The 19820-nt window shown below is 55.4% G+C and overlaps 1 protein-coding gene across 5 annotated transcripts; it reads right to left on the bottom strand.

Annotated features, from left to right (window-relative positions):
- Positions 1-7816: 7816 nt before the first annotated feature.
- PRRG3 (proline rich and Gla domain 3) lies at positions 7817-18127 on the bottom strand. 5 transcript variants are annotated; one of them, XM_059050525.2, is made up of 4 exons: positions 17791-18127; positions 14573-14610; positions 13642-13802; positions 7817-13299 (listed from the first exon to the last, which is right to left on the bottom strand). In XM_059050525.2, the coding sequence occupies exons 2-4, from the start codon at positions 14577-14579 to the stop codon at positions 12772-12774; spliced, it is 696 nt and encodes a 231-aa protein (XP_058906508.1). In that variant the 5' UTR covers positions 14580-14610; positions 17791-18127; the 3' UTR covers positions 7817-12771. The 5 variants fall into 5 exon arrangements, with proteins under 5 accessions (XP_058906508.1, XP_058906507.1, XP_058906506.1 ...); XM_059050524.2 differs by lacking the exon at positions 17791-18127 and adding an exon at positions 17257-17312; XM_059050523.2 differs by lacking the exon at positions 17791-18127 and adding an exon at positions 16983-17057.
- Positions 18128-19820: the final 1693 nt, after the last annotated feature.

The following is a 19820-nucleotide window of genomic DNA, read 5'->3' on the forward strand; positions in this document are numbered from 1 at the left end:
TTTGACCAATATTGACAATGTCCCCTCTGAAGAGGCTGCACCAAGGGGGACCTCACCAAGGGGAAGAAAGTGCTGGTTTCTTCACAGCCTTGTCAATAGAAGATATTATGAAACTTTCTAACAGGCATCATTGTGATGGGTGAAAAATGATCTCTATCTCATTGTTGTTTTAATTTATATTGCTTTAATTATGAATAGACCTGAGCATTTTTCATATGTTTATTGATCTTCTGTATTTCTTTCCTCTGAACTGTCTGCTGGAGGGCTTGAATCTTTATTAAAATAAGAGCTGTTTTATTAACAGAGAGGGATGGGGACGAAAGCTCTCCCTCCCTTCAAGCTAAGCATCTCCAAAGAAAACATATCATCTTTTTCCCTAAAGGTGATCGTGAGCTTAGAGCCTTCACTGGGGACCAAACAAACCCAGTTAATTGCATGCAAGTTTGTGCTGAAATCTAGAGGGCATCCAGCCCCCTCCTCCCCACAGAACAAGTGTTCACCTCGGGCTGTTGCCTTCCTGTCTGTCTGTCTGCCTGTCTGCCCTCGTCTTGTGTCTGTCTGGCTGTCTGTCTGCCTGCCTGACCACTTGCCTCCACCAATACCTTCCAACCACTGGCCTCTCCCAGCTTTTCAGACAGCCACACACTCTACTCAGACTCCTGACCAGCTTGAGGTGTCATAGCCATGTCTGCTACCTGCCCCCACTTCCCTTGCAAGGAGGAGAGGGAGGTAGAGGGAACCCAGGCCCGGGGTCAGCACACCTGGGAGTGTCTCCTACCTCTGACACTGGGGCATCTTAGGCAAATTGCGTCCTCTGCTCTGAGGCTGTTTCCCATCTCACATGGAAGATTGGGCTAAAATCTAGTTTCCAATCGTTTCATGGTTTCAGGGAAGTGTGTTAGGGCTATTCCAGCCTCTCTTCACCCAGTGCAGTGCTATGTTTTATCACTTTCTTGTGTTGGGGTTCTAGGGAAGAGGCCCTTCAAAATTAGTGGGTGCGACGGTCTGCTGCCCCCCAGCTCTCTAGTCTCAAGCCCCAGTATAAGTGAGCCTGATCTTGGCTGCCAACCCAGATCTTCCAAGCATCTGGGAGCTTCCTCTCTACTTGCTAATGAAACTTAGGAACCGGTAAACAATTCTGCTTCCTGCTTCTGGAAGCAGCTGGTACTGAGGTCATCCCTGGAGCCCCAGGGTCCAACGCAAGACAGAGGGAAAAGGAAAGGGGGACTCACAGAGCCTGGCAGCTGTCCTTCCATTCCTTAAAAAGACAGGAAGGACAGAAAGCAAACGTCAGGGACTATAGCTGGCCCAGGGAAAGAGGGCCACCTCATGAGCAGAGAGAGGGAAGTAAGTGGCAGGGCCACCCGGGGAGCCCTTAGAACCCACCCCTCCTGGGGACAGGGCCATCAGCGGGAGGCTACAGGAAGCTCCTCGCTTTGCACATGTGGGCTTCTCTCCTCCAGAATGACCACCTTGCGTCAAGCCTGCTGGGTGCCAGGCGCTGGGACTAGGGACGAGGCCCCCGTCCTCGTGGAGCTCCTGCTCTCGGGGGCAGATAGAAACAGATGAGCCGGAAGTCCATGGGTCTGTGGCGCCAGTAGCAGGGGGTTGTTTTGTGGCGGTCCTGCCCTTAATCCTGCCACATTCCGCTTCCCTGGGAGTGTGGTGGGTGCTCCCTAGAGCTTTGCCGTCCCAGGGGACTCGGGTGGATGGAAAAGTCTTCCGTGCTTTGAGTGGAAGTGCTGGTCACGCCTCCTGAACTCTGGTCCAGTCTGGGAGAGAGCAGCTTCAGCAGAAGTGAGTTAAAGACGTTGACACAGCCCCAGATCCGGCAGAACCGTGCTGCTGAGATGCTCTGGGTCCCTTCAGATCAGCTACTACAGCGGCCCCCCGTGAAGTGCAGCTGCCTGGACCAGGCAGGGGGAGGTGCAGCCACCTAGCTTGGGGTGATTGTTGCTGGCCGATGGCCCGGGGGCCATCTTGCCACACATCTTGCCCCACAGGTGGGACAAGAGCAGGACCAAGAGCGAAGCGTGATGACAGGAAACCTGCCCTCTGTCCCCAGAGCCCACCCCACCTCGGTGTAGCAGCTGCTGCCCCTGCTGTCCCCCCTTCCTTCCTGTCTCCCCGTTGGCCCATGAATCCCTTCCACACAAAGCTGGCGGTAGATTCTGAAACCCGGAGGGCACAGGCACTTGCCTATCGGTCAACTGCGCCTCTGGAGCAGGGAACCCTTGTCGTGGGTGGGGAAGGACCTCTCTCCTGATTCCTCAGGGATGGGATTGGATAAAGTGACCTTGCAGAGTCCTAGGCTTTGCCTGCCAGGTGATTCCTCATAGAGCACCGCATCTGCTTTCAATTGTGTCCATAACCAATGACTGAAATGTGACGTGTATGTCAAATTCAAGAGTCTGGGGCCAAAGGAAAATGTCCCAGCAATAACGAAGAGGTGGAAAAAGTGCTGTAAAGGTGCAGATGCTGAGCTGCTCAAAAGCACGCGCAGCCGCAGCCCCTCTGATCTGGAGGAAGGCACAGAGAGGAGAACCCGGGGTGAGTGAGAAACAGGCCCGGCAAACTAACGACAAGCTCTCCCATCCACGAAACCGCTCCTCTTCCCAGTAGCCCCCATGGTACAGATCGACAATTTGGAGCCCTTGGAGGGCCGGGATGTGAGCCAGTTCACTTAGCAGTTCAGTGGCGGGGCTTAGACGCAAATCCATGTCTTCAGACTGGCCACCCAGGGTCTTTGTGGGAACAGGAGAAGGTCTGAGGGAGGCAATGGCTCAAGAGAGTTCCAGCAAACATCCTCTAGCCCCTGACCCGCCCTGCCCTGCCCTTCACTCTTGGAAGACGGAGCCAGCGGTCTGGCTGCTCTCCTCCACCCCCCCGCCATGGCTCCTCAGTTACGGCTGTGTGGCCCTAGGTGATCCCACCTGAAAACAGTGGGGAAGGGGCCATGGAATGTGGGGGCACTCAGCTCCTAGCAGAGTTCCAGCTTGAAGCTGGTGCTGCGGGATTTGCACACCGGTCCTCAAGACCGTCCGTCCTGCTTGTTCGTTTCAAAGGATGAACTGTCCGCTGCTGGCAGAGCTGGTGGCCCTCGAGCTTGGGCCCCGGCTTCAGTTCTATCGGTGACCTAGCTCTGCATCCTCCAGGGTGACTCTCTTCAGCCCAGAAACATTGCCACATCTTTCTCAGCACTAGGAGAGCAGCTCCATGAGGGCAGGGACCTTGTGGGCTTTGCTCACCTCTCTCTGTCACCCCTGCACTTCGTGCACTGCCTGACTCGTGGTAGGAACTCATCAGTTGTTGAATAAAAATGACCTGAATGGTAAACTAACAAACAAACGTAAAAAACCCCAACTGTCCTGCCATGGTGTTTGGTCTCCCTCATGCTAATGTCCTTTCTCAACTCCTGGAAAGTGTTGCCCCCACCGCAGACTCTGTCTCCTCTCTTTTACCTCCCAGATAGTCCTCTCCTCATTCGAGTCCGGCTTACTACTCAACTGAAAGTGCCCCAGGCCAAGGTCACCAATGCCCTCCTAGCATCTCAATGCAATGGACCCACCTCACTCGTCTTAGCTTGATTTCCTGGACGCATTTCATATCATTGTCCTGTCTCTTCTGCTAGAAACCCTCTCCTCCCCCGCTTTCCAGGACTCTATACACCAGTGGGTTGCCCCTGCCTGTCTGACGTCTCTCGTGGCCCTTTGGGCCCATACCCAGACTTCATTTAGCATCTTTGTGGTAATGCACAAATGACCCCGCTATCTGCTCCTTCAGCCTAGTCCTCCCTCTTTAGTTCCCCTCAGACACACTCCACACCACACACTCAACATCCTCCCCGCAGCCTACTCTTGCTCCAGTGGAAGTGAACCTATTCTACCTCCGTGGAGAATGGTCCCACCATCTAACCGAGCCCCCAGAGCTGAGAGTCATGTGGGACTCCTCCCAGCCCCCTCCCAACCCAGTCAGTGACTATGCATGGTTCTGTTCCTTCTGTGATGGTTAATTTTGTGTGTTAACTTGACTGGACTACAGGGTGTCCCGATATTTAGCTAAACACGATTTTTGGATGTGTCTGCCATGGGGCTCGGGTGATATCAACATCTGAATTGGTGAACTGAGTAATGCACACGGCCTTCCCCGATGTAAGTGGGCGTCATACAATCCATTAAGGGCTACGAATAGCACCAAAAGGCGGAAGATCTACTTCAGCTGGTACATTGATCTTACTCTGCCTTTGAACTGGAACTCACACCACTGGCTTTCCGGGGACTCCAGCTAGCAGAGGGCATATTGTGGGACTTCCCAGGATCCATAATTGCAATTGCCTGAGGCGATTCCTTACAATACATCAATCTCTTTCTATCTCTATCTCTATATCTATATAGAGATACATATCTATAGAGATAGATAATTTATATCTCTATATCGATCAACATATCTCATATGGGTTCTGTGTCTGGAGAACCCTCATACAACCTCTTAAACATGTAATTCAGTGTCTGAGGAAACATCTTCTCCATGGTTTACTTCTGTCTGTCTCCTCTCTCACCAACCTAGCCAATCCCATCACTATCTCTTGCCTGGATGACTGCCATAGCCTCCTACCTTATCTCTTTGATCCTGTTGAGCCCGTTCTCCATACAGCAGGCAGAGAGATTGTTGCCAATATAATAGGCGTGGTCATGGCCTCTTGTTCCCACTATCAAGAAAGACGACAATACTGAGTGTGGCCTAGGGAGCCCTACATGGACAAGTCTTTCCCCTTCTGCTACCCTGGCTTCTTCTGTTGCCTTCAAAACATGATGGCCTTGCTGGCCTCCTGGCCTCTTCACATGTTCTCCCTCCGCCTGGTTTAATTGTCTTCTATTCTTTTTCTATTCTTTTTTTTTTTTTTTTTTTTTTTGTGGTACGCGGGCCTCTCACTGTTGTGGCCTCTCCCGTTGTGGAGCACAGGCTCCGGACGCGCAGGCCCAGCGGCCACGGCTCACGGGCCCAGCCGCTCCGCGGCATGTGGGATCCTCCCGGACCGGGGCACGAACCCGCGTCCCCTGCATCGGCAGGCGGACTCTCAACCACTGCGCCACCAGGGAAGCCCTGTCTTCTATTCTTTTTGCCTGACTGATTTCTGCTCATCCTTCAAGCTTTAGATTGGATATAGCTTCTTCAGGAAGGCTTTCTCTGGCAGCCCCCCCGCTCCAACCTAGCAGAAAGTTCCACATGCTCTGTGGCTATGGCTTGTCTCATGCCTCCCCGACCAAGCTAGGCCCAGGGCTCCAAACAGATAGGGCCCTTCCGGAGCCCCATGGCTTGGGTGGAAGCAGGTTGGGGGACACAGTGCTCTGCCAGCACCCCTCCCTCAATGCTCGGTCAGCCCCAGGACTCTGGGATGCTGGCATCAGCCAGCCCACCCACTGTGCTTCTGTGATTAAGTGTAAGCAGCCCGATATGAATGTCACCCAGCCTCTATAGCCTCTATTTTTATAGCACATAAAGCCCGGTGAAACTGAATCCATCACGCAGTTTGAGCTCTTCAGAGAAATTGTTGAAAGCCACTGTTACTGGAGCTGCTGGGCTTGTGATTCATGAAAACAACATGCTTTGTCTATTAAAAAACGTTGAGAGGGCACAGATATTTTATCTCCTCTTCAGGCTTTGGGTTCTCCCATCACTCTCCACAGAGGGGCCCTGGGAAAACCATTGTGCAGCCCACTTCGCCTCTCCCAACCCCACCTGCCCCGTGGGGACCTGCAGCAGCTGTCCCAGGCCCACATCCATCCGTGGCAAGTTTGAGAATGGCAAGGTGCCCCGTCTTTGTCGGCATCTCAGAGAAGTCATGATGTCCACCCCCAAGCTTTTCCAGAGTGTGTACGACATGCTCAGGGTTGGGAGAAGGGGCAACAAAGACCCCTCCCCATCTGCCATGAATAGAGTGTTATCGGCTGAACTGTGTCCCCCCTCCACAAGTTCATACGCTGAAGTACTGACCTGCAATACCTCAGAATGCGATTATATTGAGAGGTAGGGTCTTTAAAGAGGTAATTAAGGTTAAATGAGGTCAATAGGGTGGGCCCTGATCCAATATGACTGGTGTCCTTATAAGAAGAGGAGATTAAGATACAGACATGTACACAGGGAAGACCACGTGAAGACACAGGGAGAAGACGGCCGTCTACAAGCCAAGGAGAGAGGCCTCAGGAGAAACCAACCCTGCCAGAACCTTGATCTCAGACTTCCAGCCTCTAGAAATGGGAAACAATACATTTCTGTCATTTAAGCCATCCAGTCTGCGGGCCTTTGTTATGGCACCCCGAGCAAACTAATACAAGGAGAATAAAATCAGTCCACACATTTTATTTAATTGAACCCTGACTGTGAGCCAGGCACTGTGCTGAGCTCTGGGGAAGAAGTGGTGAGAAAATAAAAAGTTATACATGGTCCCTGCCCTTGTGGAATTAACAGTTGGGCAGGAAGCGGCGGGGGGTGTGCTGGGAGGATGAACAGTCAACAAGAAAACGAAAGCAAAGTGATCTCCAAAGGAGACCAGCAATGCCATATGAGTGGCTTGCGGTGGGCCAATCTGGACAGACTGGGGTTCACGTGATGAGGCCGGCACTTCTCCCCTGGGAGGCCTCGGTCGAATGGCATGCCTTTCGGGCCTTGCTTCCCTCAGATGTCACGGGTTTATTGGGAGGATCACCTCAGTTAATGCATCTACAGGGCCTGGCGTACACTCAGTGCTCAATAAATGCTGGCTTTGATCATCTCCAAGCACAGCTCGTGGCTCCTCTCCACTGCCCTTCAGTCCCTTCATTCTGTGAGATCTCAAGCCAGCTGCAGTAAGCGTGTGGCCGCGGTACAGGATGGGGTCTGGGGAATGGGTGAAAAGAGGAGTCCCACCTTCCCAAGACCTCATGTGTTAGCTTCCTTGCATGGGCTAAGCTGGGACCCTAAGTGGCTGCCTGGAGTGCTGGTTTCTAACAATAAGAGCCTAAAGTTCAAACCCTCTGCTCATAACATGATCCCATCTGTGTGCTGGAGTCTGCCTGAAGAGTCTTCATTTGACTTTCCAGCATCTCCAGAAGCTTGGCATCACTCAGTAAGCCAGCTTGGGATGAGAGTGGAATCTAAGGCCTCTGGCTGTCATTCTTGGCGTTGAGCCTCCACATTCAATCCTTGAAAGAGGCCCTGAATTTCACTGCCATTGTCTCATCACTGCCATGACTCTTCCTATTAAAGGGTGGATTACTTTCATTACTGGGGATGAGCACCAACAAGCAAGTTGCACCAACAGCTGCGAGTGCTCGGAGCTAAGACCACACTTCCTCCGGGGGCTGGGGGGGGGGGCTAAGGCATCATTGCCCTCTGGACAGTCTTGGACTCCTGCCATCCTCAGAATTCAGGAAGCTGAGCCAGGGCAAAACCTGAGTATTATGTCCCACCTATGTAGGGCACAGAGGAATTTCTCCCTCCCACCCCTCCCCCAGCGCTGAAACCAAGCAGGACATCTTTTCTAGTAAAGGACACCTCTATTAGTAACCAGGGATCAGGTGACAGGGAACTTGTTAACATGATTTGTGACAGACCTTACTAACCTCATCCCAGCGGGATGGATCAGCAGATCATCTTACACGTATGAGGCAAACTTTAGGACCCAGGACATCTCTGCTTCCCGCTTCTAAACTGGTTTGGGCTGTTTCCTTATCTACAGCCTGACTTTTGGAAAAACAAGTGTGGCCCACAACCATCCATGTCCCATGGAAGTTTGAGAGTCAGCAGGGATCCAAGATGGGTGAGGACAGAACACAGATGAATGCCATTGGCTCTTTATTATTATTCATTGCCTTCTGGTACAGAAAGAGACAAACTTAACAGCTAAACCCAACAATTACAAAGAGAGAGAGAGAGAGAAGGAGATCAGAAGTACGTTTGTTTGTTGCCCCCAGGCTCCAGTGAAATCCTGACATATCACTGAATGTACAGATTTCCCAGCTGACACGGGTCAACACATGAATTACAAGCACAGTTTAGAGCGGTACCAGAATTAATCCATTTCACAGTAATCTTGTCTATAAGCTCAGTTGCACATATCAGGGTTTCCACTGTCACAAATTCACGAGCGCGGAGTGAAAGAGCAGGTGTGTTCAGGCCTGGGAAAGTGGCATCCGTAAGGGGAGACAGATTGGGAGGCATTAGCAGCTGTGCGATTTGTCCCAATCTTGAATATCTGCGTTAATAACTTGGGCTGGGGGCGGGCGAAGGGCAGGCACTGGGCAACGGTCACATAGCTCAGTACAGTTAGACAACTGTTGAGGCACTGAGCCCGAGGGGGTGTGCCGCGCTGTTAGGGTATCTTTGTCAGGAAAATTCTTGCTCCAGAGAGACTCACCGCCCACAGCCTGTGAAAGGAAAAGCTCGATACGTTTGAATATTTGGGGGCGAAGGATGGGAGCGGCCGGTCTTAGAGCGAAACATCTGCTTTACAGACGATTTAGCAAGATATATATATATATTCATAGAGCAAATAAAGGAGGAGAATGAAAAAGCTGCCATACCCAACATTCCCACAGTAGAGAGAGAACCAGAGATCATCTTGTACACGAAGAGCCCGACAAATGACACCTGCCGAAGGCACGGTGAAGGGGTCCGTAATATCTTGAGCCTTTTATCTGAAAAAGGTGCTCATTTGAAACTAGATCCCTCTTACACGTGTGACCCCGAAAACTACCTGAAGGGAAGAACATCTTGAATATTTCTACGGAGTGAGAATCGCAGAGACCACGAATTCTCTTAAGTTTTGATTTTCTCTCAGTTTCGAATCAGTGGGCTTCGAATTAATGGGCTTTTACCATAGTTGCAGGCAGTCTGATTAAAGTACTTTTAAATTAGCTAATTATACTGATTAGTATGAGTAGAGTTCAGTGGGGAGGATGTGCTTGGCTCTGAATCGGTGCAATGCTGAGACGGAGCTGCGTTCTTGTCGAGCTGAAAAGCAGCCTAGACAGCAGCTTGGCTGCCCAGCTCTCCATCTCGGCCTTGAACGTGAGGGCACACACATGACACATGGCACACACACGTACACTCCTAGAAACAGAGAGTGTAGGTAAGAGAGCTTCTCTTAATAATCTCCCTCTCTCCCTCTCTCTCTCTCTCTCTCTCTCTCTCTCAGACAAAGGAACAATCTAGAGGCAGTGTTGTTTTCAGTTCTTCTTGCGGGATGCCATTTGGTTGTGAAAAGATCAACCCCCAGCCAGAGAAGAACCATCTGGCTCCAACTCCTTAGCAAAAAGATGCTTTCCTGACCCGGATCCGTCATCTTCAAGCTACCAAAAACACAAAGTCCAACAAATTGGGCAGATTCCTATTTTCCGAAGCACCCTAAGGAATTCACACTGGTGGCGGTGGGATTCGCAAGTGGAAGAGGAGGGCCCTGGCCTCGGGGTCAGACGGCGCAGTGTTGCGTGTCCGTCAGCCGGGCACCCGCGCGCTCCACTTCCTGTTGTGCTTTCGTTTTGAAAAACCCCCAAGTGACGGGGGACAAGATTGTGATGCTTGTTTGAAAGTCTTGAAAAGATTTGGGTTGAAAACATGTGACGGTCACGTTCCAAGGGATTCGTCGAAGCCTTTTCTATTTTTTTTTAAGTGAAAATTATCGAAATAACCAGCCCTGCCATTCCCAAAGTCCACAGTCACACGTCTTTCCACCAAAAAGAAAAATAAAAACCAAAAAGGCCCAGGAGTGTGTGCTCAGATTTCCTCCCGCAGCTGATACACACGGAACAGGAGCCAAGGCTGGGGGCACTGCTCCAAAAGGGCGTGGGGGGGGGGGTCCCACAGTGGGGAGGCTCACAGGATAGAGCTGCTTCATCTTCATCCAAAACCTTTTGTGAAGGGAGGGTAGAAGGTGGCAACTCTGGCAGGCTCGCTCGGACAGCTAATCTCGGCTTTCCTGACTCAGGGTCCTGTCCTCAGGCTGCCTAGCCCTGGGAGGTGACATTCCTCCCTTCAGACCGGAACCCTCCTGGTACAAATATAGCCACAAGCCAGCTATTGTTTCAGATCAGCATGTGAGAAAAGGCAACGTGCACACGTGTATACACACACACACACACACACACACACACATCCAAAAACAATGCAAATGTGGCTGCTGCAGATTAAGCGCTGTATCAAATCAACATCCATACAAAGACAGAGTTTGAAAAGATATGTACAGGGCGTTCGTAAAAGCCAAGGTGCACCGCGAGGAGTTATGACCGTGGTGTACCGTACAATCTTTTTTTCTATGATGTACTGCGGAAAACGTCCCACGTGGAAGAACGCTGCGAAGCACCTGAACCGGAGAGCTCGGCGCCTGCACGATGCAGGCCGCCCTCCAACGGGCCGGGCTCCTGCATCTCAGCCACTGCCACCTCCAGCCGGCTGCAAACAGCAAGCAGCTCAGCAGAGAGGGGCTCGACGGGGGCCCAAGGGAGCAGGCCGTCCCGGGCAACCGCCCTCTGGCTCTGGGGAGTGGGGCCCACGCCTGGCTCTCGCCCGTGCCCCCGGCTCACACGCAGGCACGGCCCCCGAGGAAAGGCTGGATGGCAGGGACCGGCCCCGGAGCCTCAGGCTGCCCCGGGTCCTCCAACATGGCTGAATAGGATGGACCCAGGCATCCCTCGTGGACAAAGCAGGGGCTTTCTAGGGCCCAAATGCCTCTGTGAGAAAGGGCAGGAGTGCGGTGCTGGAGGCCCAGAGGGAGGAAAAGAGGAAGGAAGGAAAGGTGGAATGCCACGTGGTCAGCACCTCTGGCATCAGGGAGCTCTCGGGGCAGGGGAGCAGGGGTGCAGAACGGTCCAACTCGCAGGAGACTGACCCCCGCCCCCCCAGGTTGAGACTCAAGCTCAGAGTCCTACAAAGGCCTCCGCTAGAACTGGTCCCTTATACCCTACCTATTTCTAGAAGAATCTTCCTAAGGGAAAACTGCACTGGCCTCCCGGTGTCTCAAGCACTGCACAGGCATGAGCTCAGTCAGCCTCCAGGAGGCCTGTGAGGTAGGGGTAAGGATGGAAAACCCCGGCCACAGGGCTGTGTTGTCCAAGCCGGTGGCCTCGCTGGGGTAAGAACACAAAGCCTCCTCGTTTGAAGCATGTTCCTGGGTGAGTGCCCAGGACTGGAGGGGCCTCCAGAAGTCATCTGTGGCCTCTAGGCAGGGCGGGCGGCATTCAAAGAATGAGGCCTGAGGCCTGCCTTGGAGAGCTGTTTAGACAGAGAGAAGCTTGTCTTCTCAGTGGGTTTTAAACTGCTGTGGTTGCCAATACACCCTGGCTGTGCACTCTTTGGGGCCCCACAAAAATTTGCTACATTTTTTAAAGCACCACAGAGGAAAAACGGTTTGGTGCTGAGGCCAGGAGGATGAAGACGGCGAAGTAGGGAGGCAGTACTGACAGTGTCTTTCGCGCGGTCAGTGACGGTGAGAGGGCGGGCCACCCCTGCCCCGCTGCGGCTCGGAGCCTCGCTGAAATGGAGAGGCGGGCAGCTCCTGGGCCACAGAAAGGGGTTACTAACAGTGGACCAGCATCTGCTAATGACAGAGCAAATCACGGATGGGCCGTCAACCCCCGGGCACGAGCTTCCCCATCTCCCCCACAGAGAAATTTCTAGAAAGGGACGCTTTGGGATCTTCTCCCCAGGTGGGCACCATCATTAAGAAGAAATCAGCCATCTGAAATTCAAGGTCATCTCAACACACCTACTCACCGAAAGGGCAGTAGCCTAAAAGTTCACAGCCAGAGAGCACAGCGCCCAGGAAGCCCAGCTTGTGGGTTTAATCATGCCACGGGGCCGACTTCACAAGGAGAAAACTTCAGCTCTCGGCCCCAGCCTGGACCCCGCCCGGTCAAGGGCCATGGGCTCCACAGGCAGGGTCAGCGGCCGTCCGTTTTCCCCGAGGCTATGATAAGGGCTCGAGCCGACGGGTAGTGGCTTGAGCACAGCTGGTACGCGTGCCTGGAGAGCCAGGGTCTGGGGGAGGCCAAACACAGTAGGATCAGAGCTGCCCTCTAGATGGCAACGCCCCCCGGTCTGAAGGGGGTATAGCTCTGTCGGCCAGGCCCTGCCCCTCCTCCTTCACACAGCCCGTCCGGCCTCCTGCCAGGTGCCTCCGGACGTCCCTCCCAACCTGGTCGGGAGTGTGGGGTGAGGGTCGGGGGAGGGGAGCGTCCCCGATGATCTGCGTGACTGATTCCCCTTGAACCCCTAGGAGCGGCCCAGGTGATATCGTCTTGCTTTGTTGTGTCATTACTCTTCTTGCTTCTGTTGTGTCCCTGTCCTTGTCCAACGTGAGCAAGGACGGGAAGCACAGGGCTAGTGAGGGAAAAGGGCGCTTGAAGGGCTGGCTTCTCTCCCTCACCTGTGTGGCGAGGCTTCAGGCAAACAGGCCTCCGGCCAGCTGCGTGGCCCCCGGGCCCGAGCCTGTGGACATTGTGGCCACAGTCAATTCAACGGGGGTGATTCCTTTGGCATAAGAGAAGCCAGTCCCGGACAGGAGGCCGGGACGGCGGGGGCGTGAGGGCTTCTGGAAGAGCTGGGCTCTCTGGCCTGTGGCTCTCCCCCTCCACCTGTCTCTGACACAACCCACTTCCGACACATCCACGGCTAGGAAATTATTTGGCAACAAGGAGGCTAAGGCTGTTTCGTGGTGGCACAGTCTTAAAAAAGTTAAAAAGAAAACAGGAGGCCCCTGAACGGGGCTTTCACGCTGGCCAGGACACGAGTCCTCTATTACTTGTCTGAGTCAGGGTTGGCGGCCACTATCTCCTCATACTTTGGGGGGGGGTCACTGTAAGAGACGCTCGCTTCGTCACTGCTGCTCTCCTGGGGGGCAGTCACCTCCTCGTAGGACGGGGGAGGGGTGGCACTGGACAGCCTGGAGAGAGACAGCTCGGGAAGGTAGAGGGTGCTCTCGAGGCGGACCGTGGCCCTACCCCCGCGGCTAGGCCCCAGCACCACCTGCGGGGGGCTCCCTGTCTCCCGGTGCCCAGAGGGCTCCCCCTGGCTGTGCACGGTGCCCCGGTAGACCATGACCCGGGGCAGGCTGTGCCCCGCGCGACTCGCCAAGTACCGGTTCTGAGCATACGAGGGGTGATGACGGGTGGCCTTCTGCAGCTGGCACCTCCAGATGATGAACAAGGCGATGACGATCAACAACGCCACCCCCAGAAGGGGCACCACCACGTACATGGCATCTGAGCTCTGCGCAGGGTCTCGGACTGAATAGACTGCATTCGGGTACCCTTTCCAGAACTCCATCTGCAAAAGAAGGAGGAAGGCGGCTGACACTTACACGCAAGCTCTCGTATCCCAGATGGAGCTCAGAGCCCTTCAGCGGGTCTGGTCCGCGGCTGCCCCCGCCCTGCCCTGTGTGACTAGCCTCTGAGAGCCATCAAAGAGGCTGCGGAATGCCCCGAGGACAAGTCAGGAAGCCCCCAGAGTCAGGCAGATGGGACTCTTCTGCGGTCCTGGTGGCCCCGGCCTGGGCTCGGCTGGCTTCCCTTCGTCGCTCCCAATTCGCCTGGGATCCCCAGGGCGCACTCTGCTTATTCCTGAGGCTATAACTGTGCCCCCAGCACCCAGGCCCAGGGCGGTACGTGCCGTTTTCTCCTTGTCCTCAAACACCTCCTTGACCTCCTCGTAGCTGCAGATCTCCTCCATGCACTCCCGCTCGATGGTCCCCTGGCGCAGCTCCTCCAGGAATTCATTGGCACGAGGGAACCGTTTCAGGACCGAATGGGCATTCTTGGCCTCCAGAAACACTGAGGAGAGAGTCACGCTGAGCTCTGGAATGCAGCGGGGCCCAGAGGCTCCTGCCCACCGGACTCGGCCCAGGCACAGAGGCGCCATTATGGAGGGAAGCAAGACAGAGGCAGCAGGCAGCACACCGCCCCAGACACGTAAAAGGGCCGCAAGGGCTGACTTTCTGTGATGCCACGGTGTATCTGCCTAGAACACCACGGACCCGACAAGGCTCTGGAGGAAAACGGGGCCCTCCCGAGAGAGAAGTGTGTGCTGCGTGGGAACCATGGACAGGACAGATTTTGAGTGTTTCAGTGAAAAAGTACCTAGTATCTCCTGCCTCGGCTCAAAAAGAGAAAATCAGGGCCCTTATCATAAGAATGTATTCCCCTCTGAGGCTGACGCTGTAACCGACACCAAAGAGCCCCAGAAGACGCCGCCAGGGTGGTGTCCCTCGGACACCTGTGCCGTCAGGCGGCCTGGCATCGATCGTCTTGCCCCAGACAGTCTGGTTACAAAGCCAGGCTGCGGTAGATCGGGAGACTGGGTGCACGTGAACCGGAGAATGCCTCTGGGAAGGCGGGCAGCAGGGTCTGGATGGAGAATCTAGGCGGGCGCCCCTCCCCAGGCCCCATGGCCCGCCATATTCGTTTCTCTCAGAGTGGCCTCTCCAGAAGGGAGCCAAAGAGTTGAGAGGGTAAAGATGTGAGCCAGCCAATTGGACAGGGGCCACAGGAAAAGCCCTAGGCATGGCTCTTCTCCCCCTCGGCCTGGGCCCGGAAAAACTCACCTGCCATGGCGCTCCCTCAGATCCAGTGTCTCACTTCCCTGACAAAGGAGAAAAGCAGAGTCATGGTGAAATCACACCCTGAAACCCACAGGGCACCCTCTTGGTCCTGGGATGTGACTCCCACCCACGCTGGCCGGGTCAAAGGGCAAAGCAGCACCCCACGGGGCACATCATCTTCTGCGCAGCCACTTACAGCCCCGCCGCTCTCATTCTTTTCCAAGAACACACTCAGAGAGTCTAGACCTAAGGGTTGAGTGTTTTCTTTCAAAAAAGAAAAACTCCTACAGGCTGCGGTTCCGCCTTCCTCACTCTCCTCGATGAACCTCTGCACTTTTGCGCTGGAAAAGACCTCAGAGACAAGGGGCAACAGCAGCCATCTCCAAAGTCACGGCCGGAGCCCAGATGACCTGCTGTGTTCATCTGCCACAGACAGGGTGGCAAGGATCTCCTGAAACAGACTCATCTCTCTTCTCTTTGCAGTAAATAACACGGCAGCAGAGGACCTAGACATTAATTGACGTGCACAAAACTGAGCCGCGAGCCAGACGAGACTGTTGCCTCTAATGGGAACTATCATGTGAAAGCTCAGGAATTATCCGGCCAGTATGTCAACCAGGGCCTCCCCTGCAACGTACACTCCCACTCATGCACATATTCCAGAGCACTGGCCAAGCCGTCCACATCTGGGAGCAATCACCCCACTGCTCCCCTCCCAAGCAGAAGCTCTGGTTTTATGCCTAACTGGATGTAAGACACAGGAACGGTGGAACCCTTTTTGCCTAGGCTGCCAGGAAGTTCAGTATCAACATTAACCGGGAAGGACAGGCGCCCTGGAAGCCCAGCTGTTAAACACTTATGCGTTCTCCCCTGTGACACGGTATCCACTTTTCTACTTATGTTTTCAATCTCATGTATATTTAAAATATACCCTCTAATCCTTTTGGCAAACGGGTAGAATATTAATCATAAATAAAAGTAAAACTCAAGGAAAAATAGCAAACGCAACATCCGTCCTTGGAAACACCGTGTTAAGGGAGCCTTTCTCATTTGCACCCTACAATCCCACCCAAAACTATCAGCGTGGGAATTTGTCAACAGATGGGCCTGCCATTGTGAGGAAAGTTGACCCCAAGTGATTGTTTATAAGAGAGAAGATGTAATATTATCTCAAAATCCGGCTTCTATTATGGACCTCTGAGGTTCCCCTAAGGCCAATGCCAGTCACGTGTCTAGGGTGTGGGCGTGGCATGCCTAACAGCAAGGTTTTTGATTGAAGAAAAATGGAGCTGTTGTGTCAGGGTTTGAAAAGAATGAGCTTTAATAATAAGTGACGACAGAAAAAAAATCCATGTTTCATTGCTTATCAATGAGAACTGCATCTAGATGTTTTTCTCTGGAGAAATTACGTAACACCGTCCATATAGCTGTGTCTGATCCCAAACCCACCCGACTGTGGTGCATATGCGCACCCACACGTGTCATAGGCCAAACTGTGTTATCCTGACACCTGCATAAGTCATTAGTTCATTTTTAAGCTTCAGACATGCCAGGAACTCCTCCATTAACAATTCTGTGGCCACCCTCGCTACTGCTGCTGCCCTGAGGCCTCCTCCCCCTCCTTCCCCAAAATTTAGCGCCTGCTTCTTCCCCTATAAATACACCATCAATAGGCCGTTACTATGGCAACAGTGAGGAAGCGCGAGGGCTCCACGACAGAGAATACTGCTGCAGTCACGCATGTATATGTCCCTCCTGCCCCTGGTGGATACTGTAAAGCTGAGTGGAAGCCGGAGGAATTTTTAACCCACTCCCCACAGGAACACAGCTGAATCCTGACGGCCTGGAAAGGAAGGAAGGCAGGGACTGGCCACCACAAAGACCTTCCTTAACCCGCCCCCCCCCACCCCCGGCCAGGCTGCAGCTGCCCCGTCCCACCACTCTGGGACATCACTCCCAAAGTCCCTCGCATGGGGACTGGCGGCCTTCTGAGGATCCAGTGTCCCAAGACGTGGCCTCAAAAACGTTTCTCCAAATCCCAGCCCTTTTCATTTCCCTCACTCAGAACTGATCACTAGGAAAGGCTTCTGTGATCTCCAAATCTCATGACTCATCAACCCACCCGATGACACGGAACTCCCAAATTACGCTCCAACTCAAATTCTGGGCCCTCCTCGTCCCCCTGAAAGTGCCCGTCCTCGCCCACCGTCGCCCGCCACCAGTGCCCGCCACCAGCGCCCTGCCCAAGAACTCCTGCTTCTGGCCCAGCAACTGGGTCTGCTGGTGAACCCCCAGCGCCCTGGCCCGGCCGGGCCTCCAGATCCTCCCCCAATAGGGCCCAGAGCCCGGCTCAGGGGCCCTGGACGCGGCACCGTGCCCTCGGGGCTGGGGAGCTCGACCCCAGCGGCCTCACCGTTCTCCGGGCCCAGGAGGCGGCAGCCCTGTTTGCGCACGCAGCCCGCCACCTCGCTGCTGCGCCTCTTCCAGCAGGGCCCCTGTCCCCGCCCACCTGCTCCCCGTCGGCCAAGCCCCCCGGCCCGGCCCGGCCCAGCCGTCTCCTCCCACCCTCCCTCCCCGCCCCGCTGCCCTCCCACCGCCCCGGGCGCCCCGTGGCTCAGCCCGGCCGGGGCCGAAATGCGCCTGGCGCTCCCGCCCCTCGCAGCCGGACGCCCAGGCCCTACCCATACCTCGGTACCCCCCTGGCCCTGCTCTCCTCTGGGGGCTCCGCCGCTGCCCGCCCCCCACACCCCGCCGCGCCAGGTCTGGCCTCGCGCCCCGCGCCTTGCGCGCCACCCTCGAGCGCCACGACCACCGCGCCCCGGTCGCCAGGCCGCGATCGTCGCGCCGCACCGCGCGCCGGGCCGCCGGGCCGAGGAGAGGAGAAGGAATGGGGGGCGACGAGAGCGGGCCGAGGGGGTAGGGAGGGCAGGCCGGCGAGCTGGGCCGGAGGGGCGGTGGCGCGCACCGAGCACCGCGCGCCCGCGCCCCACTCCGCCGGCGCCGCCCCGGCCCCCGCCCTTGCCGCCGGGGGGGCGGGGCCTGGCCGGCGGGCCCGGGGCGATCCCGGGACCCTCGGCCGAACGCGCGGGCCCCGTCGTGCCCCCGGGCGCAGGCCCTCGGAAGCCCGGCGCCGCAGCGGGCTCGGGCAGCCGCACCCAAAGCCCGCGCGCCAGGCGTCCCCGCGCAGCCCAACCCCCCAAGTGTCCCCCACCCCGGCTTACCTGTCATTCCGGCGGGCCCGCCCCCGACTACCAGCCGAGAGAAGAGGGGCGGGGGCCCCGCAGCCCGGGCCTTCCTCGTCAGGGTGCCAGCGGGCCTGCAGAAGAAGGGCCGGGTCGAGGCCGCGTTCAGCCAATGACTGGGTGACCTTGGCTTCGTCACTTACCTCCCCCCCGACCCTGCCCCAGGACGGCAGTCTTCTCTCTGGTCAAATCTGGGAAATGGGGAGCATCTTGCCGCCCTCGCGGGGCTGCAGCGAAGTAGTGGAAGAAATGGGCTTGGGAAACTCTTGACGCGCAGAAATGGGAGAGGATGGAATCTTCTGGGCCTGCAAGGGGAGCGCTGGGTGGGGGTGGGGCCCTCAGGAGGCCGCGCTGTGGGAGGTTCAGCATGACAGGACAAGACGCTGGTAGCAGAGGGGTGACACTAGTCCTGGGAGAACCGCGGGAAGAAGTGGACTGCTAGGAGAGGGCAAGACGATTCCCGGGGAGCTCAGGCTCTGGGTCTGTCAAAGCCTCCCACGAGGGGCCCTGTGCGGCCTGCTGGGTTTTCGGGGCTCTTTTTGTTCTCTGCGCTTCTGGAGCCCAGCCCACCACGGGAGTCGACAAGCACCCCCCCCCCCCAATTTGGTGTTTGGGGACAGGATGAGCCTGGAAGGCGTCATCCGAACTACCTCCGCCCCCCATTCCAGGCAGAGAAATACCAACTTGCCCACCACCCTCGGTTTGGGGAAAATAGGGAGGGAAAGCTTCCATCACCCCAGCGGCTTCCAGTTCAGCTCCCGGCAGGCAGAAAGCAGCCTTGGCCAGGGCCCAGCTCCCCATCTTCCTCCCCTTTCCCCACTCCCAGTGGTGCTTTCCTCTCCATCCCTGCCTCCCATTCTCAGAGTCCTCCCCTGGCTTGCTTGCTCTTCCAAGGCGGCAGGAGCCCTCTTTGCCCAGCACAGACCATCTGAGCCCTCCCCAATGAAGAAGGCAGCAGGGTCGGCCCCCTGGCCTGTGGGGTGGGCTTCCACAGAAAAAATCAAGTTCACCTAGGATTGAGAATGGAACTCCTTTGGGGCCCAAGGGGTTACGTATCTTTTCAAAGCACCCTCAGATCAGAGGGCGAGATCCTGGGCCCTGATTGGAAATGGTCTGAGGCTCTTCAGGAACTGACTTCCTGGGTCTCCTGGTCCACCACCATGTCCCCTCCTGATCTTAACAACCACTGAGTTCACAGATGACTTTATGTAGCTTTCAGGGCGAGGTGACGGTCCATGGCTTCCACTGCCTTCTGGCATCCCCAGCTAAGCTTCTGGCTCCAGCAAAGCCAGTCTAATTCTAGTTCCCTCTCTGCCCAGAATGCCTTTCCTCCCGCCCGTCAGCCTCTGCGCATTTGTATTCATTCTTCCCAAACAGCTCAGATGACATCTCTACTCTTGAGGTCTTGTGGGATTCTCCACCCCCACCTGTGTTGACTGTTCTATATTCTCAGCTCTGTGTCTGCAGAGACTATAAAGGTGCGGGCTTCTGTGGATGCCAAGGTACTGCTTTGGCTCTTGCGGTACCCCAGATCAGCTCTCTGATACTCAGCAAGTGACTTAACCTGTCCGCATCTCAGTTTCCTCGTCTGTCAAATAGGAGTGATGATAATAGTATGTGCCTCAAACGGTGAGGAAGAGGGCAAATGGGATATAGTCATGTCAAGTGTTCCTGGTGCTTAAATATGAGTGTGACGCATGCTGGTTGTGTTCATTTGGTTGCTCACTTGTGTTGCACACTTGCCTCTTCTATCTCGAGGCCAGAGACCTTGCCTCTTCGAGTGTCCCTAGCATCCAACAGAGAGCCTCATCCACAGTAGGCTTAGTAGATGTTTGCAGAGCTGAGGCAGGAGAGGCTGGGCTGCTATGAGAAGCTGGAGTGGGGGTCAGCCTTCAACTTACCACCAAGATATTGTCCCCAACACCACCAGCAGCTCTGGCCCCTGCACCCTCCCTGTGGGGAGCCTGAGTCTTGGCTTCCTCCAGATTTTGGCTCCCTTAGAGGGGTTT

This window comes from Kogia breviceps, chromosome X, assembly GCF_026419965.1.
Source record: "Kogia breviceps isolate mKogBre1 chromosome X, mKogBre1 haplotype 1, whole genome shotgun sequence".
In the NCBI taxonomy this organism is placed as follows: Eukaryota; Metazoa; Chordata; class Mammalia; order Artiodactyla; family Physeteridae; genus Kogia; species Kogia breviceps.